The 27852-nt window shown below is 45.1% G+C and overlaps 1 protein-coding gene across 1 annotated transcript in view; it reads right to left on the bottom strand.

The window, feature by feature from the left end:
• USP34 (ubiquitin specific peptidase 34) overlaps positions 1 to 27852 on the bottom strand; it is a 2509780-nt gene that overhangs the window by 2325882 nt on the left and 156046 nt on the right. Inside the window, exon 9 of the mRNA XM_085612349.1 lies at positions 12803 to 12884. Within this exon, the coding sequence (XP_085468475.1) occupies positions 12803 to 12884 (82 nt within the window). The remainder of the gene's footprint in view (positions 1 to 12802; positions 12885 to 27852) is intronic.

The raw sequence follows: 27852 nt of genomic DNA, 5'->3' as shown, positions 1-27852 counted from the left end.
CGCACACGAGAGCGTAGATGCTAATTTTGATGATAAAATAGGAGTTACTTGCAGTGAAGCAGGCCTTTTCCGTGTGATCATCGACGAGATGACCATGGAAGGAGACATAGGGACAGCTGAAGCTGCCATTACTGATGTTAATGTCGACGTTGTAGTCGATGTCTAAGTGGAAGCGTCAACGAGAATAGAACAGTCGTCGACGGTGGGAGCGTCGACGAGAAGGGGGCCGTCGTCTATGGAGCCGTCGACGGAGGCGATACTGTGATCGTCGACGGAGGTGATTTAGTCTTCGTCGTTGAAGGAATAGATCTTACCGGATCTTTCGTTGACGAGGTCTGAGGCGGCTTTGTCGTCGACGGGGTCTTTTTTGACCACGACCATGATCTGACAGACTCTGATTGCGTCTTGGACTGTTTCAATGCTGTTTTCAGTGGCATTTTTGATGTTTCCACAGTATTTCCTTCAGAAGAGAAAGAAAGCGTCTCTTTTTTAGAGTAAGAGTGGCCAGCCTCCTAATGATACTTTTTAGATGATTTGCCAGCTCTTTCCGGAAGATCTTCAGATCTATCTCTCTTCTTAGACGTTGGGAGGCTCTCACTCTCATCCTCTTCAGACACCACTTCAGATCTCACCTTCAATTTCTCCAGCCAGATCAAAAATCTGCCTTCTCTATCCTTTAAGGTCTTCAAAGAAAAGGTTCTACAAATCCTGCAGTCCTTGACCTTATGAGAAGGATACAAACAGAATATACATTCCTTGTGGGGATCCTCCAAATGTAATCTCTTTTTTCCACAGGGACCACAAGACAAGAATAATCCTTTATTTGAAGATTCAGACATCCTGTACTCACAGTATTCAGCAAAGTATGAGAAAAAAACTGAGCAGCGCTCAGGGAGCCTCCCTGTCACACAACGTGCTGGAGAAAATCTGAGGGACTTGCCTCTCTGTGGAGTTGTCCTAGTGGGTGCTGGAGCCTTATTAAACACAAATAAGGTATGAAATAAATATTGCCAATGAACTTCATCAAAAGCTTTTTCAGCATCTAATGCCAATAGTCCAGAAGGTATGGGTAAGAAAGGTCCCTGTTCAATAGCATGTAATATCACTCTTATTGTTTACAGAATATCTCTGTTTCATGAAACCAGATTGATCAGAATGTACAAGAGAATCGAGCATAGAGGTCAACCTAGTTGCAAGAATTTTAGCATAGAGTTCAGAATCCCGATTTATTACGGAAACAGGGTGATAATTTGAAACAGTAGGACTTTAGTTAGGTTTTGGAAGAACTACAATCAATGCTTCAGCCAAAAATCCTGAAGTTGTTCGAGAGGAACTAAAATAGGTAAAAAGGTTAAACAAGTGAGGTATGAGTGCAAAACAAATTCCTTATGAACTTCAGCTGGGATTCCATCAGGTCCAGGAGATTTATGAAGTTTAAGGGATTTGATAGCCAATTCAATATCTTCCAAAGTGATTTGCGAATCTAAGTCATCTTTGCCTATTTGTGATATTTTTGGGAAATCACATTTGCACAAACAACTATTTCAATGAAGGAGCCACATAAGGGGGTTCATTATATAAGGTTAAATAGTAATTTAAAAATTCATAAACTATATCCTTTTGGGATAAGGCAATCTTTCCATTGAAACCATGAATTGTAGTAATCGGAGTTGATCTTTTTTATACACAGATAATTTGTCAACAATCTGCCTGATCTATTAGCATTAAAAGAGAATTTGGCTTTATTATTTGAAAGTTGTATACCAGCTCTTCCACTTAATAGGGAATTAAATTTGTAACAAAGTTTTTGTAATTGTATTTTATATTTGAGTTCGTTATTTATATAAAGAGTCCCTCAAATTTTGCAAGCTGTTTGTCCAAATCTTTAATTTTAGAATTGAAAGATTTGTTTTCATGAGCCATAACAGAAATGGTTACACCTCGAATATATGCCTTAAATGCATCCCATCGAGTTACCATAGACGTAGAACATTTTGGATTAAAAGTAAAATAATCCTGAAGAGTAGATACAAGTTTAGTTTTAATATTTTCATTGAGAACAGTAGAAGTACTCATACGCCTTCTGGATTGAGCAGGCTGAGTGGAGCTAAATTTTAAAACATAAATAAGTGCATGATCAGAAATATCTATCATGTATATTTTGTGTAGAAATTCAGTGAATTAACTGTGGGAAAACTAATAAATCTCATCTTGAATGAGAATTATGAGGATTTGAAACAAAATGTAAAACATTTCTCAGTTGGGAGATCTAACTGCCAAACACCATCCAACTTAGTTGTAATAAAAAGGTGGACAGTTTGTGGTGACCTATCTAATGAAGGACCACATATGAGATGATGAGTGGAATATTAACTAACTTGAACACCTCTGTAGTAAAAGAGACCAAACATTTGAATAATTTGCCGGACCATATACAGTAATTAAAAATATATTTTTATCAGTTTTAATTTTAACAATAATGTTACCTTCTGTATCTGAACATTTACTCAATATTTGAAAATGTAATCTGTTTGCAAACAAGATAGCCACACCATTTGTTCTATTAGCTATAGGGGGGGGAAACAACAGTACTAACCCACTTTTTCTGCATGAAAGCTAAAACTATCAATATGTGTCGGCTGTAAGAAACAAATATCGGCTTTGTGACTTGCTAAGTAATCTAAAATGTTAATACATTTAACAGGATGTCTTAAACCTTTAACAATGAAAGAAACAATTATTTCTATAGGCCATATGTTAAGGGGATAGTAAAGAGGAACGAAAAAGAATAAAGATAAAAGTAGGAGAACCACAAGTAGCTCTAGATATATCATACACTAAGAAGCAAGAAACACCTTCCCAGAAAAAGCCCTCATGGCTAATCTTAGAAGAAAAGCAAGTTGTAATAGAAAATATGACAGAAGAATCAAGTATCAGTCCCCTTTGTTCCCATAGACAATGGAGATTGCTGTTCTGAGAAATCACAAAGCTCTTCTGGATTTTGAAAGGATTTAGAGACACTGTCTTTCCGGATTCACATTGTAGATGGATCAAAGAGACCATATTTGAAACCAAAACTTCGTAGTTGTGGTCTCAGCTCAGCAACTTCTTTGCCAAGTTTAACAGTCTCCTTGGCAAAGTCTTGAATATAAATTTTATTTCCATTACCCATTAAAGATGGAATTTCTCTGGCTGCCTTCCTGATCATTGTGTTGAGAAGGAATTCTATGTGCCTTGTGAACTTCAAATTTAGCTGAAAAATTAAATTGTAAAAGACCAGGCAGTAACTACTCCAAATATTGTCTGCAGTCATTTCCTCCAAAATCTTCTGGCAAATTAAAGATACGTAAATTGTATTGACGATTACGATTTTCTAAATCTAACAGCAACTTACTCATAGAAAGACTAACCTGGTCTTTGCCGATATTTTTAATTTCTGATACAATAGAAACTGTATTTAAACACAGAGCCTACAATTCCTCCAACAAAGTAGACAATGAAGGAACATTAGAATCAACAATTTTAGATTTTACAGGTGGAGGAGAAATAGTTTGTTTACACTTGTTATTTCCAGTAAGAACATTTTGTTCCTTCCATTTTGCTTAATTAATTATATTTAAAGAGGTTTGAATCAAAGTCCAACTAGATTTAGAAATAAAGAAGCATAAATAGTTGATAGTCGCCACAGAAGTTGAATGTGCAGCAGCTAAATCCAGATGTAGGCGTGGTTTAGGCTTCAGACGCGTCCTTTCCTCAAGTAAACTCCGCCTTCCTGACAGGAACAGCAGCCAAGCTGGAGCAGAGAATCCAGGGATAAGCAGAGGAGGAGAAGGAGGCACAAACACTGCTCAGAATGCCTCAAACAACATACCAAAGTGAAGCGCTAAAGTGGGCAAGCTGATTTACAGGTAAAAAGTTAGTAAATAATAAGACCAAGTCATAAAAAATAACTTGTTGTTACAATGGGCTAATCGGAGCAACAGCGGGAGGCGGGCATCTTGATTTGTGCGACTGATGCATGCTATTTATGACCTGCCAGGAACCAGACCCGGTGAGGAGAGATGTGGTCCGGTGAATTGATGTCTAAAGTGGGGACAATATCATGCTTTGCTGCTTAGCACAGGGCTGACTACATGCTTCTGAGAGACATGCACAGTGTGAAGGAGGCAGGAAGCTGATACATAGCTTCTAGAATTAATTATGATAAAAAAGTTTAAGATCGAGGTACATTTGAACAATAGTCCGTCCACAAACTGCTTTAGAGCTTTACTTTGGTAGAGGTATTAACAGTCCACAATTAGACTAATAATGTAACTGATTGGCAATTTTCTCCATACTATGTTGAAGGCAAATGATGAAGAAGGAGATTGTGAGATCTCACCTTGTTTTGGACATTATTGCTTATGTATTGGCCTTATTTATCACTGCTGGGCAGAGGGGATGCTGCTGAATTACTGTTACTATAATGCACGTTAAAATTCATGTAACCCAGTTGTGATATAATAACCTGTATGTTTTTCTAGTTGGAAATTTAAAAACAAATATTTTATGGACAACTTAGGTTCAGGCAGACCGTCATCTTTTGAGCCAAGTACACAGGTAACAAAAATGTCTGCGAGATTCTTCCCTGATGTTTACACACTGTTCCATTCATCTGCTACGTCATATTGACATTAAGCAATGCAAAACCTGAGCTGTAGATTTACTGAACAGCTCTCATATGCAGAAAAAATAATTTAACAATAGAAAAGGGTAATACTTTATGAGGGGGTCTGCTCTCGGACACTCCAATGTGCACTCAAAATTATTTATACTTTGAAAAAGGTGCTAAATCCAACCTCAATCACAAGATGTAGAAGTAAAGCACAGCATATGATCTACAATACATGCTGAAAAGAACTTCTCCCATCACGCCTGGTAGTTTTACTTTCGTATACGCCCCACCATCTAGAGAGAGGTGAGCGAGTTATGAGCATAGCATATGCACAACAGCAACAAAAGTGCAGATGGGGAAGAAATAGGGTAGAGTATTTATGACTGCCTCCATTGGTGCAGTCAAGACTGTTAAATTTTGGGGAATAAACTACATTCTAAGGGGCTTCCTTTGGAAAACTTTAAGACAATGTGAAGAAACAATATATTGGACATTAAATGGGTTAATTTGTCTTGCAAAGCAAGCTAATTAAAACTAAGGAAGTGCTTAAGTTATTTTTGTCAGTCAAAGAAGAGAGAATCTTTTTATGCAAAACAGATGTATGGGGATAAGGGCTAGTAATCTGATATAAAGAAAGTTTCAAACTTCATGGTATACTATTTATTAAACATTAAATGCAAGAAGTGACTACATTTAAACTTGAGCTTTCTATTTTAAGTTTGTATAATAAAACTAAGTTTGAGGCTCCCACTGATGAAGAGGAGGTGATACCTGCTATTGAATATTTACAGATACATTGCTGTGTTTTACCTCAAACTTTCCCTGGGTATTAAGGGAAAAAACAGACTCCACCGTTGTGCTCTATTCAACACATGCATTAGGGAAGTAAAATGTTAATGATTACGGTTTTCCCTAAACCTTGAAAATAGTAAGTAGGTTTTAGAAAAATACTGACCAATTTCTTTACTAAGTAAACTTAAGTAAGACAATTGAGTCATTGATTCTTGCTTTGCAAAAAGGGATGTATTAAGATAGTAATGAAAGACAAGAAAATAAAGTCATTACTTTAGCAAAGAAAATATGAACGAACCTTGTACTCTACCGTCTCTTCATCCCGAGTAGGCTTCTAGTAGAGTACGTTGAAATATCTAGAATATGCTTTGATGAAAGCAGGCTTTGGTAAGCTTGTTCTAAATTATTTCAAACAACCGTACTCTGCAGGTGGTGTGTAAGCAGTACCTTCACCTAAGCACAGTGAATATTTGATTGGCCCTTTACAGGAGAGATGCAAACAAAGAAGAAGGAAACATTGATTGTGGCATTCATACCATTCCAGTTCCATTTTGAGGGGTATGACGTTAAAGCTACTGAATCCAAAAAAAAACGAATGGGCCTGATTGACATGAAGACTGACGTGAAAGCATCTAATGCTGAAGAAGATCCTGTCCCTTGTCATTAGAAGTCATAACACAAGGTTATGGAAAATGTCACTAGAAGTCTAATCATGGAAGGACTCCGTTCACATTAACAGATATATTTACAATGATATAGGTATCAAGCTAGTGATTCTCACTCTCCTAGTCACCCTCTACCTGATCCCACCCAGGAAATTATAAAACCCATTAATTCTTTCAAATCGAAAATCAACGTCTCCTCTACAGAAAACAAGCCTTAGGAGACTTCAAGCTCAAAGAAGAGGCAATACTTCAGAGATTTCACACATACCTATGCATCTAAAGTCTAAAATGCAACAATCTTTCAGGATACAGTAGTAAAAGCAGCCATGAAGTTAAACATCCATTCAACAACTTTCACGTCCTTCAGGTCCTCATAAACGTTTGAAACATTACAACAAAGGCCTCTTTGCACGAGGCCTGACTGGAGCAACAATGAAAATCTTCTTTACACAGGCTCAATTCAGTGACTTCTGTCCACAAAGAAATATAGGCCTCTAGAGAAAGACAGCTTTCCAAACATCTGATTGACAACCTGACTCCTTTATTTGTTCACAATATGAAAGCTTCAACATTCTCATCAGTGTCTCTGGGTAAGCACAGCAGGAAATAAACTGGCAGGAAGCTGTGCAGCACATCTGTCATGTCCTCTGAAAGCACCAAGTTCCACTTCCATCAATAACAAGACAGCTTTCTCCATGTGAGAGGGATAGAGAGAGCAAGTGCAGAAGACCCAAAATGTCCACAGGGATAAACTGCATGATTTTCTATTAACTGTAAATTGTGGCATGTTGATTACAAACAAACCATCCGAACCTGAGAGGCTATTACAGACTTGCCTACATATAACTATTTTCTCTGCATCACACTGCTCCACTTATCATGGATAACAACCACCACCTTTACCTGCAGCAGAATTGTTTTTTAATTTAAAAACTGCCTTTTTTCTATTAAAGTCTCAAAAGATAAAAGCAAAGGCTGATACACGGTAGGTAGTAGCTAGAATTCAGACAATAGGAATTAAGGCACTATCAGAAACACATTCCTCAGCCCTATTGACAGTAATGGATAAAGTGCCAATAACACAGGAAGCCTCAGTTCCACTGGAGGAGACCATCTAGGGGGGCAGGAGGCCTACAAATAACGGCCTCAATATGGAAGGACTCTACAGCTTCAAAACAATGACTTAGCCACTCCACACTCACGGTTATCCACTTCGCTGGGTGGGATCATTATCAATATCAAAGTGGAAATAATAAAGACTAACTGAAGTTATCAACTGTATGGGGTGGTGTGAGAAGTTGGCCTGGTATATGATGCTCACTAGTTAAAGTGATCACCTTGTACCATGCCAAGCAACCCTTATGGTGTGGTTGTAAATCAACCTTTTCGGACTAGCTGCCCTAGTGGTAGCGTAGGCTAAGCAGTCTTTGAGGCTAAACTCGTGAAGCGTGTTAAGCCAGCTGTTTTACCAAATGTAACCCCCTTTTATACCAATGAAAGGACACCACACAGATATATATTCAAAATATATATGTATTTATTTCTCAAAGTAACCCCTAGTCTCTTTATGAGCACAGGAGCACAAATCGTCAAACAAGATTACAGTAGAATACACAGAAGTTGCACTTTATATGGATAGGCCCTGGTGGCCGCTCAAACCATATACTAAAATAGTGGTATAAGTACCACGAACAGAAAAGGGAAAAGGCCTAGGGCCTCTAGAATCGCTGGGCCTACAAGGAGCTAACTTCAGTTAGTGACCAGGAGGTCCACGGGTGGCGTGTGCAGAGCAAATAGTCACACGCGTGCTCCCATAGGTTTCAATGGGTGCGTAAAAAGTACAAAGTTACTACAAAGAGGATCTTCCGGATGGACTAGGAACTCAAGATTTGGAACACAGGCACTAGAGATGTATTACTACACTTGGGCACAGGTGTGCCAGCTTTACCTCACCCACAGGAAGCGGGTGCATAGGCCTCGAAGTGCGTCGGGTTTCTTCTATCTGTTCCATGGAGCCTGAAGACAAAGATGCTGCAGGCGGTCGGTCCGGGAGAGATGCAGTGGATCCAAGAGTGGATCGGAGATGTTGAACACCTGTAAGCAGAGGGGACAGTGTTCACAGTCACTAGCCAGTGACCGGCGTGGCACCAGGTGGGTACCAGGCAATGTCGGGTGCAAACAGGAAGAAAGGTGTAGCTTGTCTCTGCAGCCACGTGGTCCCTGGAGGTCGACGACGTCCAGGAGTCGGTTCACGAGCTGTCCCACGCAGGCTCTCGCTGTCGGCGGTGTCGGCGACTTGATCGAAGCAAACAAGCCTTGGCAAAAGCAATTGTTGTAGGAGATGAAATAAGCTGATGGTTCTGACCAGCAAGGTCAGAAGGACTGCTCCTTTGGAGGGGAGCAAGGGCCAGTCTGGAGCAACCAGACCAGCGGTGTATTTCGTAGAGTTCGTCGCCAAGATGGCTACTAGCCAGCGGGCCAGCAACCGGTTAGGCGCGTCGAGTGGCAAAATGCAGAAGGGCCCCACGCAGATCGTGGAGATGCTGGAGGGCTCACCTTTGGTGCAGATGCTGCTCGAGGGTTGGGCTTCTCAGATCCCAAAGCACAACTTGGAGGGAGCCTCGGTTGTTGCACTTGTCAGCTTGTCGTGGTCGTTTCAAGATGGCTGGCTCCACGTGTCTCGGTGCCTCCACGGGTCTCCTCTTTTCAGGGACTGTGGATCGGGCGGTGAGAGGTCTGGAGGTCCAGGTCTTGTCAGTCTCTGGGCTCGGGCTCCGGCGGGAGGCGGCGGCAAAGCAGACGTTGATTCGCTGGATGGTGCTTGCGTTAGCAAGGTGGTCACTCCCTGACCACAGGGGAGATTGGCTTCAGTCCTCTGTGCAGCAGAGCGTCGAAGTTCCCGTCTTCTTCTTAGTGTTAAGTTGATTTCAGGATGTCTGAAGTCTTAGGACACAGCTCCTACCTTTAAGCGGATTCTAGGGGCCGGACTACCTGCTAGGTCCCTCCCTATGGGTGGGACCAGGAAGGGGGGTGGTTACACCCCCAATCCTTTGTCCAGCTCGCCCCAGGCCCGGGACTGGTGTGCCCCAAGACCGGTTTGAACTGGCATATGCACCGAGGCTCCTTGTGAGCCACAGGCATGTCTGGTTTCTTTCAAGCCCTACCTGACCAATACACAAAATCCTGTCTGGGGTGGTGCACGCACCTCCCCTGGCAGGAAACCCTTTGTCCACACCTCCCAAGCTGGAAGGACTCCCAGCAGCAGGAGGGCAGACTTGTGTCTGTGGTGGCAGCATCCATTTTGTGGAGCTGAGGCTATGTCTGATTTTACCCGGGTTTCAGGTACTGTACATGTCGTGTCCCTCTAGAAGGGTGGAATGCTAACCCCGTCGCCAGAATTGGCGAGGGGTTAGTATTCCAATTCGTATGACACCTTACTCGACATGTTTTGATAAAGCCAAACCAAAGATAGCATTTAACCGCGAGGTTCATAATGCACTTAAGAGTATATGGTATGACGATATCTGGAAACAGTAGAAGGAAGTTGTTCCGACCACTGCAGACAGGCTCAGCTCATGCCAGAGCACCATCCCACATGGAACCAAGCACTCTGCCTTCAGGATTGTTAAGGCCTGCCATAGGAGTGACTTATAGGTTACCAGGTGTCCCATTTAAGGTTAGGTATAGGTATACTACACCTAAGTAAGAGGTGATTACACCAACTTACCCCAGCTGAGTGATCAGCCAGTTGTGTCAAATTGTTAGGCCAAGCCTGGGGTGGCATAATACATGCTTCAGCCCCTGGCAGGCCTTGGGTACACCAATGCCCTGGGTACCTAGTGTACACTGGTACAGGGGCTGACAGGGTGATCCACTTCCAATTGGTTATGCACCTAGGGTGCATAGTTTTAATTTAGTAGAGAGAACAGCAGGCTGGGGGTCTGATTGGCAGGCCCACAGCCTCAATATGTCAAAAACCAGTGAAGCAAAAAGCAAAAATTTGGGGTGACCATAGGATAGCAGACCCTACTCTCCTACAGGTGGGTAGGCTTTGAGGCTCATGTTTCCGCATCAAAAAATACCACCTACAAAATCAAACCAGTATTAATTCGGCAAGATGATGAAGCAAGCCTATTGTTACTGATAAAGCAGGTACGTGAGACCTACACCTTAAAAGAATAAAGGCATTTAATAAATTTCTTCCGACATGCGGTAAACACTGAAAAAGTGAACACTAACCTGCCTTAAATCAAAGATCAGCTAAGTTGTTAAGTAAAGTTCAGGATGCTAGCACTTCACCAGAATACAGCAAGGGGATTTGATGCATGCATTAAGTGCATTTCTATGTCCAATTAACGTTTTTAGGGTTCATGGGAAATAACTAGTTCTTCCAGGTCTCATCAGGAGACTGAATGGAGGAAGAACAATCCCATCTCAGAACAAAAAGAATATTTAACATTTATCCGCACAAGTGCTTGATAAAGGCCAATTCACTAGCTTATAGTTCTAGTTCTTCATCATGGATACGCTATGCAAACTCAAAAAGATAGAATATCTCAGACAGAACCCATTTTTTAAAAAATTGAAACCACTTACAATCAGCTGAATTTAACATACACATCTGGAAACACATTTGCAGCAACTGTGGCTTTGAAAGAAAGCAGAAACTGATGCTTCTACATTAGAACTAGTAAACCATGGAAAACTACCCCTATGGCTTTAGGAACATTGGAAATTGCCATACTGATTACAGAAGGAAAAAAAGACAAAGAAAATGGGGTATACCATCAAGAGCCAGCAAAGCTGTGGTTCACTGAGACCCCCATGGACTTCCCCCACTTTTTAGTCTGCCTGCACTCAGATGGCATCAAGAGGCCAACAAGGCCAATACTGGGGAACATTTCCTATGTTGCCATTTTCACGAAGATTCTTCTTGCAGCCTACTCTTCCTTTATCAGCTGGTGCAGCAGTGACTGCATGGTATGCAGACAGATGGAAATCCAGCAGAGGTGATCACACAGATATCACACACACACCAGGTTGTCAAGCAAGGGTCTGTGGGATAGGAAGAGGAACAGGCAATTGGGGCTTGAAGTCTGTAAGCAATTGAATGAATCTACTGGCATTGCATGATGGCTTGAAGAGGGCACGGGGGATTAACCTAATTGGTGGAGTCAGATGCATTTCCCTTGGCCTCTTTCAGGCTCTTGGCAGAGAACACTCCATACCTGCAGTCCCCAAATCCTGGTAGCCTACTCCATTTTGTAAGTGCTCCAACTTTTTGGTTTTGGTTCCAGAGGAGCTTGGCTGGCCAGGTTAGGGCAAAGTATGATGGCAGATCAGAAAAGAAATAAAAGTAGTTGTTCAAACTCTGAACCTTGGAGTATAAGAAAAGGCAACAGGTAGTACCTGAAGATCCTCCAAAGAGGCTGAAATGACCAGTGGGTAGAGGATATTGCGCCACTTAATCAGGGCATTGCATAAAGATTTGAATGTCCAAAGTGATTTTTTTATTTGACTGTGAAAGTGATGGATAAGAAGATGGAGGACCTCTCTGACAGAGGTGAAGGTTCAACAGGAGGTAGCAAAAACCACCAAGAAGCAACCACAAGATGCTAGAGAAAGTGGCTGGGGCAGTGAAAGCAATGACAGACATAAAGGTCTTTAAGGAGTGTGCTCTGATGCGCATTGCAAAATGAATGAGAGCCGAATTGTTTGACAATCTGAGAATGGGTGCCTGCATGCAAATACTACCAGTACTATCTGGAATCCCCATCGAAACAATAGCAGGTGAACTGGAGAAGGTGGGTACTGATTTGGTAGGAGAGCAGACTCAGGGATGTGTCTGATAAAGGCTTCCCTTTTAAAGCCTGAAGAACGACGCAGCATCAGGTGACACAGTGTGAGAGGCCTTGGCAGAAGAAAAGAAATGGATCTTATGACCAGCAGTAAAGAAAAAATAAGCTGGGAGATATTACACTCGTCGTTTTTCCAGATTTGATCGCAAAACACAAACCTGAAAAAAATGTACAAGGAATCATGGCCTTAGTGGGCCTCCTAGTGATGCCCTAGAGCAGAATACTTGAGAAGACTACATATTTTCTCACAAAAAGAGGCTGACAGATCTTCTGTTTATGGCCTGAAAGCAAATGAGGGATTTCTTAAATGGCATGCAACCTATTTTGGGGATTGGGCTAATCTTGGATTCTTAATTGTTTAGGATGGGCAGTTCTTGAGAGGTTCTTTCTGGTAATTATTTTAATTACTTGCCTCTGAAGGGCCAATTTGTTGCCGCTAAGCTTGCCTCCCCTTCACCTAATAAGGGTCAAGCCACCGTGTTCTCAAAAAAGGGGATGTATAACCTATCTATCTTAGACTCTTTGCATTACTGCTCAGTGGGTTGGTGATGGGAAATGGTTAATAATTAAATGAGATATTGCCTTAGTGTTTTCTTTTTACTGAATGTTGAAATGTTTTCAGTGATGATGCTCAATATGCAATTTTAATTCTACATAGCCAAAACCTCTAGCAGAAATTGGTCTTTTAAACTGTTTTGGGATACCGTGCACAGCCTCAGCTGCTGTCTAATCATTGGCAAAAACAGTGTCTTCTTGTACTCTTGTCACCAAAATATATTAGTTGTTTAACTGTATTGCTTTCACAGATTACATTAGGAATTGAGTTCACAAACCTCTATGTGCAAATTTGGTCCAAAAATGTGCTCAATTACGTTGTTGCTAATAAGCCAGTCAGCCAACTCCTTTGCAATTGATCTAAAAAAGGAAAACATTGTATTGGCTTCCAAAGTTGAAGTAAAGATGTTAAGCAATCACGTTTATTATACTCTTCCGCAAGAAAATTTAACAATTAATAAAACCATATATATTTTCTGCAGTGTTATTGCATGTTTTCGAAAAACAATTTACTTAGCTTCCGTAACATTTTTTCTAGTAGAGACTTGATCTACCTACAGATTCCTCACATTGGGAATTTACCCAGGCACTACACTTGATCCGTAAACTTAAATGGCGATTCCATCTTGCATCAACAGGAGACGTGAGGCTCTGTGTCGGGTCTGGATGTGACTCTGGGTCAGTGTGTCACTGCTGCGCGCTGACATTTTCTTTCTGATCTCCATGCAGGCCTTCGCACACTGAGCGAATGGAATCACAAGTATAGAGTGCAGGTCTATAGTCTTGGGATCTTATTAATGGATTTTATGAGTCCATTACACAGAAGGGGGAGGAGGGTGGGTCAGCTAAATAAAGAGTCTCTAACAAAAAGGTGTTGCCTATGGCAAGTTACTCGGTTCTTCTGATACAGACTTCTAACTGCAGTTCCCTCACCTTGGGTGTTGGGTCCGTGGAATGACTCGGACCATGAAATCCTGCAGTGTCCATCCTGACGGACCTGGTTGTCCAGTCAGTAATGTTTGTGACTGTGTAGAAATATGCCCACGTAGCAGCCTGGCAAACATCCATGATTTGCACACAGAGTGCCAGTGCATTGGTAGCCATCTTTGCTCTGAATAGGTGAGCGCATAACCCTTCTGGGGGTTACCCCTTAGCTCACCCATAGCAGAACTTTATGCTAAGTGCAATCTAGTGTGGGTTGCTCCTCTTTTGCAGCGCTTTTCCCTTTTTCCCTCTAGTGAAGCCAACAAAAAGCTTGAAATCTTGCTGGTATTCTGTTGTTTAATTGATGTAAAAACTAGGAGCCCTCTTGAGGGTCAAGTGAATGAAGCCCTTCCTCCTCCTCAGAGGGGTGATGTGGAGCGTAGAAAGTCATAAGAGTGATTTATTGTCCTAGACAAGCACACATACTAGGGCCTCATTGAAGAGAAGAGGTTCTGCAGTGGTAGCTGCTGGGTTGAGAGCCTCAGTCAGCATATGAGTCTTTTTCTCCTGCATTGGTAAGTTGAGATCAGTAACTTCCACCCCCTCGTAGTGACTGTCTCAATGGAGGCAGATTCCTCTGTGGACATAGGGTTAGGTGAATTTGAGTCAATGTGCGGGGAGGTATCCAACCCACCGGCATCTTGTAGGTCCTCAAAATCATTGCCTCATCAGAAAATTCATCCACTTCCTCTCCCTGATCTGAACACCTCTGATCCACACCAGAAATCATAAAAAAAAATGCAGTGGGAATCACAGGGTTTGAGCTTCCAATTCCAATAAAAATATCAGACCTGGGTTCAGCATCTGTGTCGCAACTCTGGCTGGTGGCATCAGTTTGGGCACCGGGGACAGCATGGGATGTTGCACCAGGACTGGAAGCGGCGGCGCCGTGCTAGAGGTCAGGACTGAGCATGGACAGGGGTTGAGTACCACAGGTGGAGGTCGAGTGGCACAGTCAGGGATGGATCTGCTGATGGGCCTCCAACCAGCTACTACTTCTAATCCTTGGGGCCCAAAGGTGCTCCAGAGGATTGAGCGGGGTACCAAAGATTACTGCTGCGGCTTCCTTTAGATGATGTAATTCATATGACATGGCTTTCGCTAAGGGAGAACGAAGTCGAGTGTAAGCATTTGTGGAGTTCGCACTGTAGAGGGGCTCTGAGGCCAAGTAATACCCAGGCTATCAGTTGATGGGCGTGGCGGGATGATGGAGACCCACACTTCCATTTCTGTGTTTCTTTGACTTACCTGAACTACTGGATCTTGATGTTGAATGGTCTCTGGATCAGATCTGGGAGTGGAAACGCGACAGTGTCTTCAACTGGGTTCAGGAACACTTCCACAACTTCTTTCGGAGTTTAGCGACCGGTCTCGAATTGACTTACAGTTCATTTTAGCCCAACACGAGCATGACCAGGTCATGTGTTGACCTGAGATACACACAGGCTTACTTTGTGCCTGATATCGGCATCCGTTGGAAACTGTTTAAGCCCTGTAGTTTTGGGGCCCATATTGGCACACTGCAAGAATTTAGCTGGAAAAAAACATCTTACCCTGAGGGAAGGCTCCATCAAGAGACAGTACTGCTAGTTTCAGATCTGCCTCAGAAGGTGCAGAAAGTAAGGAACAGACAGACTCGGAGGTGGCGGTCTTATAGTGGCCCAAACTTCAAATCGGGCACCAACTGACCTAAGCCAAAGCCGCATGGATCTACCTGTCAACGCGCAAAGGAATTGCGATTAAAGTTTCCCAATCCAGTCCGATGCCTGGAGATAGTTACAGGGTGAGGAATCTGCAGTAAGAAGGCACTATCAAAAATATAATACTTTCAAACCAAAATGGAGGCTGGAAAAACATAACAAAAAGATCACCAATAGAAGTCACTTACAGTCCTTAAAAGAGCCTTGAATGTCCACACTTCTCCTTTCATAATCAGGAGCCAGTTAGTTCTTTATTATCTTCATGTTCTTCTGTTGTGCTAGTAGCCTGTGAAACTGTTACCTTATGACTGGAGCATATATTGATTCCTTGAAATGTTGAGGATATGTTAAGGAGGGTCTTAATTGGTATTCTATGGGCATTACTGCGCTGTGTATTGGTGGAAAATCTTTTAGGTGGATAGTCTAACTACACACAAAGTACTCACCTGAAGAACAAGCCCTGGCGTCAGCCTAGATCTGGGAAAACTTCAAAGCTCTCATGTTGCCAGTAGGGAGCACTGGCTTTCTTAGGACGGCAAAAGTGGCTTCTGGGTACATCACCAAAGCTATATAGTGCCCTTCCTTGGCACAATAACATTGGTTTCCATCCATTTTCTCTAAGACTTCAGGGGGCACAGATAGACTGACATTGATCAAGTTATGCACTACCAAAATAGAAAACTGGGATGTTATTAACTTTCATTATAACACATCCATCAAACAGGGAGGTTGGTGGATAAGTGAGGAATCTGCTGGTTGATAAGAGTATCCACCAGAGAGATTCTTACCGCAGGTAAGCACATTTTTCTTCTGATGAATACTACTACGTCCAGATTCCTCACTTGTAGAACATATTCCAGAGCAATATCCTGACCCTGGAGGGGGGTTGATGGTAGGTTGAAAAAGAAAATCCTGAAAAACACATCTAGCTAAGTGGTCATACCTATTCACTTCAGAATCCAGGCAATAACGCTAGGTGAAGGTGTGCTGGGATGCCATCCTGTAGATCTCCGCCTTGGGAACACCTCTCATGGAATGGGCTTTGATCCCTTCCAGAGTCCTTTATGGCCAAATCATAACAGGTTTTGATGCAGAGAATGGTCAATCTCGAAATGGTTCATTTCTGCACCACTTTACCTTTTTTGGCACCACAGTATCCAAGAAAGAGCTGGTCATCCAGTTGCATGTCCATGATACGACACAATCTATGCCACAGCTTCTTAGTGGGACGGGTATGGGTAAGGGTAAAAAGTTGGAAGGCTGATGGACTGACCCATATGGAAAGGGGTCCCTACTTCTGGCAGGAAAGCAGCCCTGGTTCACAACACCAATTTGTCGGGGCAAAGGAGGGACAGGACCCAAGAGCCTGCATCTTGCTCATCCATCTGGCTGATATGATGAGGATAAGTTACTTACCTGTAATCCTAGTTCTCTCCCAGGGGTATACTCAAAGTCATAAGTATGGAATAATCCCCGCCCACGTGCGGGACCCCGGAGCATATACAAAAATACATATATATTTGTATGTTTAGCTAAAAAAGTAAGGAGTACCTTCGTACATACATATATGGTCTCCGCTGATGGTAATGGGAGCTGGGTTGATGCTGTTGGGTCGGCTAGTGAAGGGTTTGAACCCTCTGTTGTAAATACCAATGGACATATGGTCGGTACTTACGTCGAAAGCCCTTTCATTTTTCAAGGACGACCGCTTTTAGAGTGTCCAACTCCGTCTTCATTTTGGATATCTCGTCATAAGAATGAAAGCTAAATAAGGAAGTGCCATTAAAGGAAGATTTACAATTCTTCTTGGCGGGTCAGGTTTCAGACCAGTGAGATGCAAACAGGCTGAGCGCCTAGTGCAAATGCCGTCGGAGTAGCCATGAGCAGTCAGATCTGATGCATCAGCGGCTGCACTAATTACCTGGTTTGCAACCAGCCCACCTTTCTGCAAGATTTCCTGAAAATCCTTCTGGTCTTCTTTGGGCAGTTGCTCAATGAATAGAGCTAAGGAGTCCCAGCGATATCTCTCATACCTCCCCAAAAGAGCTGAGGTACTAGCCACTTTCATGACGGATGCAGATGTGTTGCACATCCTTTTGCCCAGCGAATCCATGTTCTTACTGTCCTTCTCCAGAGGAACTGCGGAGGATGTTGCTGCTGGATGTGTCGTCCTGGCTGCCGCCACTTTGACCGAATCCGGCGGTGGGTCCAATCTCAGGAACTGAGGATCCTGTTCCAGGGACTTGTATTTCTTTGAAATGCGTGGGGGAGCTGAACCCACTGTAGCCAGAGTCAGAATAGTCTGCATCGCTGGTTCAAGCAGACCCGGAACCAAAGAAAGTAGTAGCCTTGCCAGGGATGTGAGGTGCAGGGTTTCAAATATGACCGACGAAGAGCAAGTCGGTACCGACATTTCAATGTTCAATTAGCTGGCACCCCTACATAGGACCTCATTGAAAGTCCCTATGTCATCAACTGGAGACACTCTGGCTGGAGGTGTAGCAGACAGGGTTGGTGAATAGTCTCTTATAGATGATCTTGAAGATGTAGACCAAGACTGAGACCTTCGCCTGTTTCTTTTTGGAGTGGAGGAAGGGCGAGATCTAGACCGCCTACGTGGTGTCCTGGATCGTGAGTGGTGAGCCGAAGGAGACCTAGCTCTCCTTGGGAGTCCCGCGTGGAGATGCTCTCGTAGATACAGTAGGTGAAGGACCAGCCAAGACTCTGGAGGGAGGGAATGTTCTAGATTAATCCGAGCCGGGACCTCTGGATGGAACTTTCCATGCCGGATATACCCTAGCCACCTTGGAGAGAGGTTGACAGGGGAGGTCTGTTTTTCCACAACCGGAGATCCCTCTGGCATGATTTGCACAATATTGATGCCAGGAGAAGACAGTTCCCTCGATGTCGACGGTATGGACCTCGACGTCGATCTCGGCCTTCCCAGCACTTCCTCCGTCATCGCCGTAGGATTTTCCTCTCTCAACGTTGAACGGTGACCTCTCGCGGTCAACACAGATTGTACCACTCTCGACGTTCACAGCTTCTGCGGTGAAATATTAACAGACTCAAGCCTGTGTGGCAAAGTCTTTAACGTCGACCTCCTGTATGCCTTCTGCAGAGTCTTTGACGCCGACCGGACCAGTTGTGATGGCAGGGAAGATCTAGAAGTCGACCGGTGCCTCGACGTTGGCGTGTTTTTCGGCGACTCAAACTTTGACGTCGACTTGGATTTCTGGGGACCAACATACTTCCAGTCCAAAGTAGTATGCCTCGACTTGCGTTTCGGCGACTGAGGCTCTAGCCGCTTCAACAGCGATCTGTCCCTCGACGTCATAGTATGCCTTGCCTGTTTTTCCGACGTCAATCTCGACGCTGAAGGTGAACAATCAGGGATCCGCTTCCTTCTTGATGCTGGGTAGGCAGAACAATGCAATTTTCTGTGTTTTTCCTGAGAGGAGGGCTCTTTAAAGCAGAAGTGCTTCCAAGGCCACTTTTGGAAGGTCTCTTTCCTCTCACCAGTAAGGCATGCAGCCTTATTTTCGCTCTGTCCCGAAGAGTTCTTCAGGCGACTTGATGGCAATAATAACATTTATCTTGATTGTGTGAGGAAGGTAAGCACACAATACAGACCGAATGTGGGTTTGATTTGGCCATTTTCTTCCCATAGGAGGGACATTTGTTGAACAAAGCTGGCATTTCTGACAGAAAATAGTTATCAAAAAATTTCAGAAATAACTGAAAATTTGCCAGCAGTCACCAAACGTCGAGTAGAGATAGCTATGGTTGATATAAACCAATTTCTGATTTGATTAATCAAAAATTGACGAGCTAAATGCTTCAGGATCCTCACAGAAGGAGCCCGAAAAAAGAACCGACCTGTCACCTGTGGTGCATGATGGGAGCAGGGGGCTCCTGGAGGTCTGAAGACACGGTTGCCAGGTTCATGGAATTCTTAAAGGCAGGGTGCCAGTTTTTTGTTACTGTGATTTTTTTTCATCCATGCAGCCTAAGGGCTAATTGCCTACTATTACTTGCCTTTTTCGCTGAAAATAAAGGGGTGAGTTGGAACATCATTGGAGTGCTTTTTCTCAGAAATGATATATGGAATTGTTTTCAGTTTAATGAAAAACTCAATTAATAGACATAGCCTATTTGGGTTATGGAAGGCTGCATGTTTATATATGTATGCATGTAAATGGAAGAGTTACTTACCTTCGGTAACGATATATCTGGTAGAGACACAGTCTAGCCGCAGATTCCTTTACTTAGAATATCCCCAGGCGTCAGACTGAATCCGGAAAATCCTTTTTTTCCTCAGCAATACCTTTGCACACCGGGAGGCGGCACCGCTCAGCTCCGTCCTCACATCGCCCACGGAAGTGATGTCAATGGAGCCATATAAGCCGCCCACGGCGTGCTGACATTAGTTTTCTACAGGAAACTTTTCCGCGCCATAACGCGGAGCCATGACAAAAAACTACCATAGCATAGGAACCGTGTGTGTTAAAAAAAAAAAAAAAAAAGAGTAAAATTATGTATAACAAGGTACAAACTTATTTGAGACAGCCCCCAGTACCAGAAAGTACTGGAGTGAGCTCACAGAGCCTGTGCTATAAGCAACTGCCGAACAAAGCGCCAAGCTGTGCCCCAGTGTGGGAGGGCTACGGCCGGTGGACAATCAACAGGACAAGGCAGACAGAGCTCGTTACCATAGGAGGGAGGTGAAAAGAATCACAATATGGAAGGAACATGCTGCCAGACAAGTTATTAGAAGTGAACGACCTCTTGAAAGTTCACTACCCAGACCTTACGTTGATTGAAGGACTGGAACACCAAGAGAATTCCAATCTATCCGGTTGCCATTCAAAGAAGCACAGGCATGGGCGGTGTGAGGGAATTAAAAGCAGAAGAACCCCACGCATGTTGAACACAGGAGAAGCAACATGAGTAGGCAGTGGAAAGCAGAGACTTTAACCTGCCATAAAACAGTGATGGAGTGGAGAGCCAAAGGGCTCGAAATCCAAGCAAGACCCCCCACCTATAAAGGAAGGTACGTTGACACACTACTAACCAAACAGGGGAGTCCGAAGGGCCCCAGGCAGAGCAATATACCCTACCCCAGAGTGAGGAGATAAGCACACCTCTGGAAGACCAAGGCCACTCGGAAGAGGGGGATAGGCGGAAAAACACCATATGAAAAGGTCTTCGCAGAGTGGGGAGGATGGGTGGGCGTTAAGGAATCTGCAGCTAGACTGTGTCTCTACCAGATATATATCATTACCGAAGGTTAAGTAACTCTTCCATCTGATAGAGACATCTAGCCGCAGATTCCTTAACTTAGAATAGATACCAAAGCCATACCCTATAGGAGGAGGGACTGTGAAACAACCACCAAGTTCCAGGAGAACAAATTCTTCAATGGCTGACAAAACACGGGGGGAACCGCAATGCCAGGGCAGCTGACATTAGACCCAGGAAACTCCATAATTAACATGGACAAGGGACGGCAAAAGTACCACAAGTTGGCAAGGGATGGTGTGAGAAAGGTCAGTTCCAACGCAATAGAAAATGCAGCAACTCTGGTGAAGGAAGCAGCCCAGCACTGGTTCTTCTGATCCATGAGGAACAAAGGCCCAAAAGGACCCAACAACATGCGAATGATAGATCATACCACCTGAACATACACCACATGTGATGCCAAAAAATTAAACCAGGGGACAGTCCGAAGAGAAGGCTTGTGTGCGCAATACAAAACACATACCAATGTCAACCCCGTAGTACATGTGACAACAGAAGAGTTACTATGGAGCAAGTTCAGCAGGTAGGCATACAGCCAAATGTACCAAAAGGTGCCGCTGCGAGTGGATAACTGGCAGGGCCAGGAACACATAGGTGACTGTATCGGGAAAGGAGAGAGTGAGCAAGAAGGACCAATATGATGGCAAAAAGAACCTAGAATGCGAGCATCCTTGTGGCGTGTATAACGTACGATATATACACTAAGAGACATGAATTCTGCCACTTAAACGGGAACTGAAGAAACTCTAAAGAGGAGATAAGGCACAGACAGAAGCCTGTCTCCCAAAAGCACACTTTGCTATAGACCAACCGCATTCACCAAGTAGGAGAATGTGGAGAAGAGTTATTCCTTCAGAATTAAGAAATATGCAGAGGACAGGAACTAATGAACCGGACCCAAGAACCAGAAACCTTGCCAGGGAAGTTCTTAGACACTAGAAAGACCTTGAGCATAATATGCAAGTATTCACAGAATACAGAAGATACCGTTCCGGCACTGGCCAGAGGAACCTGCCCCCCAGGGGCGCATGGCCACCCGTAGACAAGCAAGATGAGCACAGCGAGGCGCAAGAACACACCCTGAATGAACAGGTGGGACAAAACCATGAAGGAAACCTCAGGGAACGGATGTCTCTATGGAGGCGGGGATGTGTCACAGACTCACCGTAGACAACCAACATCTCAGCCCTGGAAAGAAACAAAGACCATGGATCTAACCAGAGCTGATATTCTACAATAGTAGGAAGAGTCAACTTGCGGGAAAAGTTGCTAGGCAAGGAAGAGTAGCAATATAATTGCCAACAAATACCCCACATAGGGTAAGGCACCATCCTACAAAATAAGGCACCCTCTTGAGACATGCTCGTAGGCAGAGGCTCAAACGAAATGCAACAGAGTCATCCTGCTGTAACAGAAGAAGGAAAGAACATGGCTGAACAGCCACGCAACTGAGAACCTCAGTAACCCAAAAAGGGCAATACAAAAGAAACATGTTTTGGGACCCCCCCTTTTTTCTTAGCCCCCGCTTAGCAAATCACCCCGAAACTGCCAAGATAGGAACTGACCGGAGAGGGCCATACGTTTTGAAAATTTCGCTAAGCTTCGTCAACCAGCGCCAAAGTTATTGGGAAGACAAAAAATGAGTTTCCTATAGAAACTAGGTCCTAACTATAACTACCTACTGGCGACCGCCAGTAGGTAATGAACGGATTTACAGCAAGCACTACCTTTTGTCAAATTTGGTGTAATTCCGTTCAGCAGTTCCAGCTGCAGCGGTGTCTAAAGTTTCCTAGGCTACCTTTTTGCCAAATGTGGTGTAGCACCGCCTATTAAATAAGCCAAAAACGCGGCACTTTGTGGGGAGACTGGATGTATTTTCTCTCGATGCGAGGCACAAGATGGCTGCCAACAGTTCCTGGTTGGAACTGTTGGCAGCCAATTAGAGCCAAGGTCGTGCTCGGGGGTTAGGCTCCGCCCACATATATAAAGGTTTTTTTCCTTCAATCTCAAAAACTACTTAACGGATTTACACCAATTAACAAAAAGAGCTCTTTCTGAACCAAGGGCTACCTTTTGCCAAATTTGGTGTAATTCCGTTCAGCAGTTCGGGCTGTAGCCGTGTCTAAAGTTTCCTATGGAAAATAACATGGAGAAAACACATTTTGCGCCCCCCCTTTTTTCTCGGCCCTCACCTGGCGAATCCCCCCGAAACTTACAAGATAGGAACTGACCGGAGCGGGCCATAGGTCTTGAAGATTTCGCGAAGATTCGTCAACCGGATGCATTTTCTCTCGATGCGAGGCACAAGATGGCTGCCAACAGTTTCTGGTTGGAACTGTTAGCAGCCAATTAGAGCCAAGCTCGTGCTCGGGGGTTAGGCTCCGCCCACATATATAAAGGTTTTTTTCCTTTAATATCTCAAAACCTACTGAACGGATTTACACCATTTAAGAAAAAAAAAAAGATGCTTTCTGAAGCAAGTACTACCTTTTTGCCAAATTTGGTATAATTCCGTTCAGCAGTTACAGCTGTAGCCGTGTCTAAAGTTTCCTATGGGAAATGCCTTTTTCGACCACTTTTTAAAAAAAAATTCTCAGGAACTACTGAACGGATTGACACCAATTAACAAAAAGGGCTCTTTCTGAACCAAGGGCTACCTTTTGCCAAATTTTGTGTAATTCCATTCAGCAGTTCGGGCTGTAGCCGTGTCTAAGGTTTCCTAGGGAAAATAACATGGAGAAAACACTTTTTGGGACCCCCCTTTTTTCTCGGTCAGATATATATCGTTACCGAAGGTTAAGTAACTCTTCCATCTAATAGACACATCTAGCCAGAGATTCCTTAACTTAGAATAGATACAAAACACAAAAGAAAACTCTCCAGGAGGATTAAAACCTGGGAAGACAATCAGACAGGAGTCGTCGCATCGCTGAGTTAGCATGGGGATCAAAAAGAGTGATCCCATCAAATGACAGATCCCTAAGCCGCTCTTGAACATGCTGTTGGAAAACTCCATCGTGAAACCACGCGTGGCGGCGCAAGACAACCGACCTGGTCATAGCACGACCCACCGAGTCCGTGGTGTCCATGACAGAGCGAATTGAAAAATGCGCCATATCATGGGCATCACTAATGATGCGAACCAGATCGGCACGTGAACTTTCCGGCAAGGAGGGAAGCAGCTGCTTGACAGCGCCCCAAAGGGCAAACGTAGCCCGAGCAAATACACACAAAGTGTTCAGGGACCGGAGCGCCGAACTGGCGGATGCAAACACATCACATCACGGCCCCATGACTCCAGCCACCGAGACTCCCGAGTGGGAGGGTGCAACGGAACAGGAGTGATAGAGAGGGCTGCTTGAAGCACAAGTCCTCCAGCTCCAGGATGGAGGGTCAAAAAGGCGGGGTCAGTGGGAGTAGGCCGATGGCGATGTGCTACAGCACGATCCACGGGGTCCTCTGAAGAGGGTCTAGCCCGCATTCCGAGAAGGATGTCAAATAATGACTCCGCAAACGGCAACAATGGCTCTATGTTCCCCGCACCCTGGTGGAGAAGGTCCAGCAAAGGCTTAGAAGGCCTAGAGACAGAGGGCAGGTGCATGTGCACAATGGCTGCAGCCCTGCAAACAGCCCTGAGAAACGTCCCACTTGCTTCCGTGGCCCCACGATGTGGGGACAGCAAGTTATCAGTGGGGACGGCTCAAGGGAAACTCAGCAAAAGGAGTAGGCCAATGCCCCATCAGCGTGCGCTTCGGAGAGTGTGGAAATGCCTCAGGGGGTGGTGGATCCACCAGGAGTCCATCTTCCACCAATTATGCCGGAGATGGTACCGGCGTTGAACGGCGTCGAGGTGACGTCAAGCCGGCGTCGTAGACCTCCAAAAAGGCCTCGACTCCCGGAGTCGAGTTGGCATTGGCGACCTCCGAAAAGGCCTTGGCTGCCGGAGTCGAGCCGGCGCCGGCGACCTCCGAAAAGGCCTCGGCTGCTGGAGTCGAACCGGCCCCAGCGACCTTCCAAAATGCCTCGGCTCCTGGAGTCGAGCCGGCGCGGGCGACCTTTGAAAAGGTGTCGACCGCTCGGAGTCAGCCGGGCACCAACTCTACATCACCCTAGGTGGAAACCTGAGGGGAGAGAGTGCGCCGAAGCGGTGATGTGAACCGCGCCGCTGCCACCTCCAGCAAGGTTGCAGGGAGCCCCAGAAGGCTGTGCGCCCACACTATGGAAGGGCTAGACACCGTGGGATGACGAGCCGGGCCGTGTCCAGATGTTGCAGCGACTGTGGGGTCAGAGTCAGGGCGCTTGGTTGGAGAAGAAGACGAACCCGCTGGCGGGGTCTCGACCGGAGACCCTACCCCGCCTGTGGGGCCAGAAGGCGCACCAGGGAGGGGGGGTACAGCCAGAAAGGACTGCAGAGCCCTGCAGAAGTCCTTCATTTGAGGTCGAGAAGTCCAGGCAGCCGGAAATGGAAGATATGTGAGGTCCGACCGCTGGGGGCCAGACTGTGGCAAAGACCATGAGCTACAGGCTCCAACATGATGTCGGAGTGAAGCCAACGACTTCCGCGACTTCCGTTTGTGCTTACCAGAGGTAGGCGAAGGATGACGGTCCCCGGGCCTGCCCCTAACAGGAGCGTGTTGTGCGAGCGCCGGCGCCGTGTTGATGATTCCGCCGGAGAAGGAGACCGGTGCCGTGAGGGGGCAGTTCGGGACATCCGTGCAGACAGCAGCTTCATGCGGCGTTCCCGCAGGGCTTTGGGCCGCAGCTGTTGGCAAGCGTCACACTCCACGGAGTCGTGGTGCTCGCCCAAACACCACTTACAGATTTCGTGTGGGTCTGTCGCCGACATCTGGCGGGAGCCGGACCGGCACGGTTTGAAGCCCGCAGGCATCGAACACACTGTTCCTTGAAGCAAAAAGGGCGTCAAGAAGGCCTGAAAATACAAAAACAGGCCGGAGGTATTACTCTCCCGGATCCGCGTTAGGACGCAGAACAGAAGAAAACGGACGTCAGCACGCCGTGGGAGGCTTATATGGCTCCATTCACATCACTTCCGTGGGCGACATCAGGATGGAGCCAAGCGGCGCCGCCTCCCGGCGTGCAGAGGTATTGTTGAGAAAAAGGATTTTCCGGATCCAGCCTGGGGATATTCTAAGTTAAGGAATCTGCGGCTAGATGTCTCCATCAGATATGTATGTATATATGTATGTTCGAAGGTACTCCGTACTTTTTTAGCTAAACATACACATATATATGTATTTTTGTATAGGCTCCGGGGTCCCGCACGTGGGCGGGATTATTCAGTGGTTATGACTATTGATGCTATCCCCTGGAAGAGAACCACCAAGAACAGTTTATGAAGTCAGCATCTGTGAGGGACAACTATGCAGGGCTCAAATTGAGGCCCCATAAGAAAAGTCTAAACCAAATTAAGGTCCAACTGGGTCAAAACAAAATAGGCTGGAAGGTACATGTCTGTCAACCCCTTCAGAAAATTCAACATAATGGGGGATTTAAAAAAGGATAGCTGATTTGGCACACAGAGGAATGCTAACAATGCAGCTAAATGCACAAAGCAGCTCATTGCCTACCACACAACGCATCTGGGCAAGGAAAGTCTATATTGCAGAACCTGTGTTACCCTGGCCTCAAGCTGACAAGATGATGTCTACCCTCTCTGGTGGCAGATGATCTCAGATATCCCTGCTCAATCTTCAGGCATGTAGATTGAGGCCTCAGAGAATCAATTCCTCCCGAGTGGAAGTGAAGGTCAAGCCTGAATGAAAGTCTCAGCAGGGGACATATGGAAAAGCACAGAAGGTTTGCATACCACACCCACCTTGGCCAATCCGGGGCAATGAGAATGATTTGGGACCCAGTTTTGGTGGATTCTCCTCTGAACCAGAGGAATCAAGGGTATGGAGGAAACATGTAATGCAGCCAAAAGTTCTACCTCAAATGAAAAGCATCCCTAAGGCTCCTCTCAACGGATACTGGAGGGCGCAGAACGAATGACATTTAGCATTTTCCAAGGACGCACTTGAGTGTCATACTGGGCGAAGATGTACTGGACTACCTCCAGTAGAAGTTACGACTGAGTGACAAGATAAAGCCAGCTAGGGCTGTCAGCTCTGACATTGAGAGAACCCCACTAGGTGATAGGCGGTAAACCAGATTCCTTGATGGTGAGCCCAAACCCACAGTTTCAACGCTTCCAGGCAAAGGAGGTAAAACCCTACTCCCATTTGCTTGTTGAGATACCACGTCTCTGTCGCGTTGTCCATCAAGATCTGAACTGGTCAACCTCGGACCAGCTGCTAATTCTGCCACCTCCAAGATAGAAGACTTTTAAATTTTGTATCCACATCAGGTAGCCCACCATAGGGGCGGAACTAGCCTGAGGGTGGACACGCCTCCCTGACTACTAATGTTCCAGACTGTCCAGGCGCCTAATGGCCCCGGTCAGGAGGGGGGAGGGGGGGGGGGCATCCCCTCACGTCTGAGGGAAGCCAGATTTGCATACAAAAGGAGAGGAGCTCTTTGAAGCTTTCTACCTTGGAATGCTAATGTACAGGTCATCCTGTTTGAAGGAGTTATTAACACCTCCTGCCAGAACAGGTTTTGTTCCTAACTTCCTGAGTGTGTAGGCCCTCACCCCTGGGGATCAGACATGAGTCTGCTGTGGCAGGCTGATCATAAACAGTCAGCCAGCATACTAGTAGTTGGCAGGTTTTCAGGGGGCACGTATTAATAAATCCTTCACTGGAATCAGTGTGGGATTATTAATACAAAATGTTTGATACCAAACATCTTTGATTTCATGAAGCCATCATGTAGCTGGGAACTTGTTTTTGACCAATGTCCAGCAAATGTACTTAAAACGGCTCCCCTGGTCACTTGTACGGGTAGTAATTGAACTGGCCAGTTCAGGGGTATATCTGCTCATGCAGTTATTCCCACACATGTAGCATAGTGCACCATACCTTATAGCTGTAGACCTACTGTAGGGTGACCTACCTATACTGCATGCAGTGCCTGCATGCATGGCACACAGGGCTGTGTGCCAGGTCATATTTTCTCATTTGTCTGCACCAAGACACATAGCCTGCAATGACAGTCTGCATGGTCTTGCTGAGGGGTCCCTTAGGGTGGCCGAATTCATGCTGCAACCCTTAGGGACCTTCTTTACTACCCCATGCTCAAGGTACCAATGGTACCATTTACTAAGGACTTACAGAGGGTGCTAAAGGTAATGCCAATTGGGGTACAATTGCACAGTTTAGGGGAAAAGATCTGGCACTGGGACATAGTTAGCAGGAACCCAGTGCACTTTATCAAAAGTGAAT

This window comes from Triturus cristatus, chromosome 6, assembly GCF_964204655.1.
Source record: "Triturus cristatus chromosome 6, aTriCri1.1, whole genome shotgun sequence".
NCBI classification, from domain to species: domain Eukaryota; kingdom Metazoa; phylum Chordata; class Amphibia; order Caudata; family Salamandridae; genus Triturus; species Triturus cristatus.
Note: the sequence above shows the minus strand (reverse complement) of the source record. Positions and strands in the feature narration are given on the sequence as shown.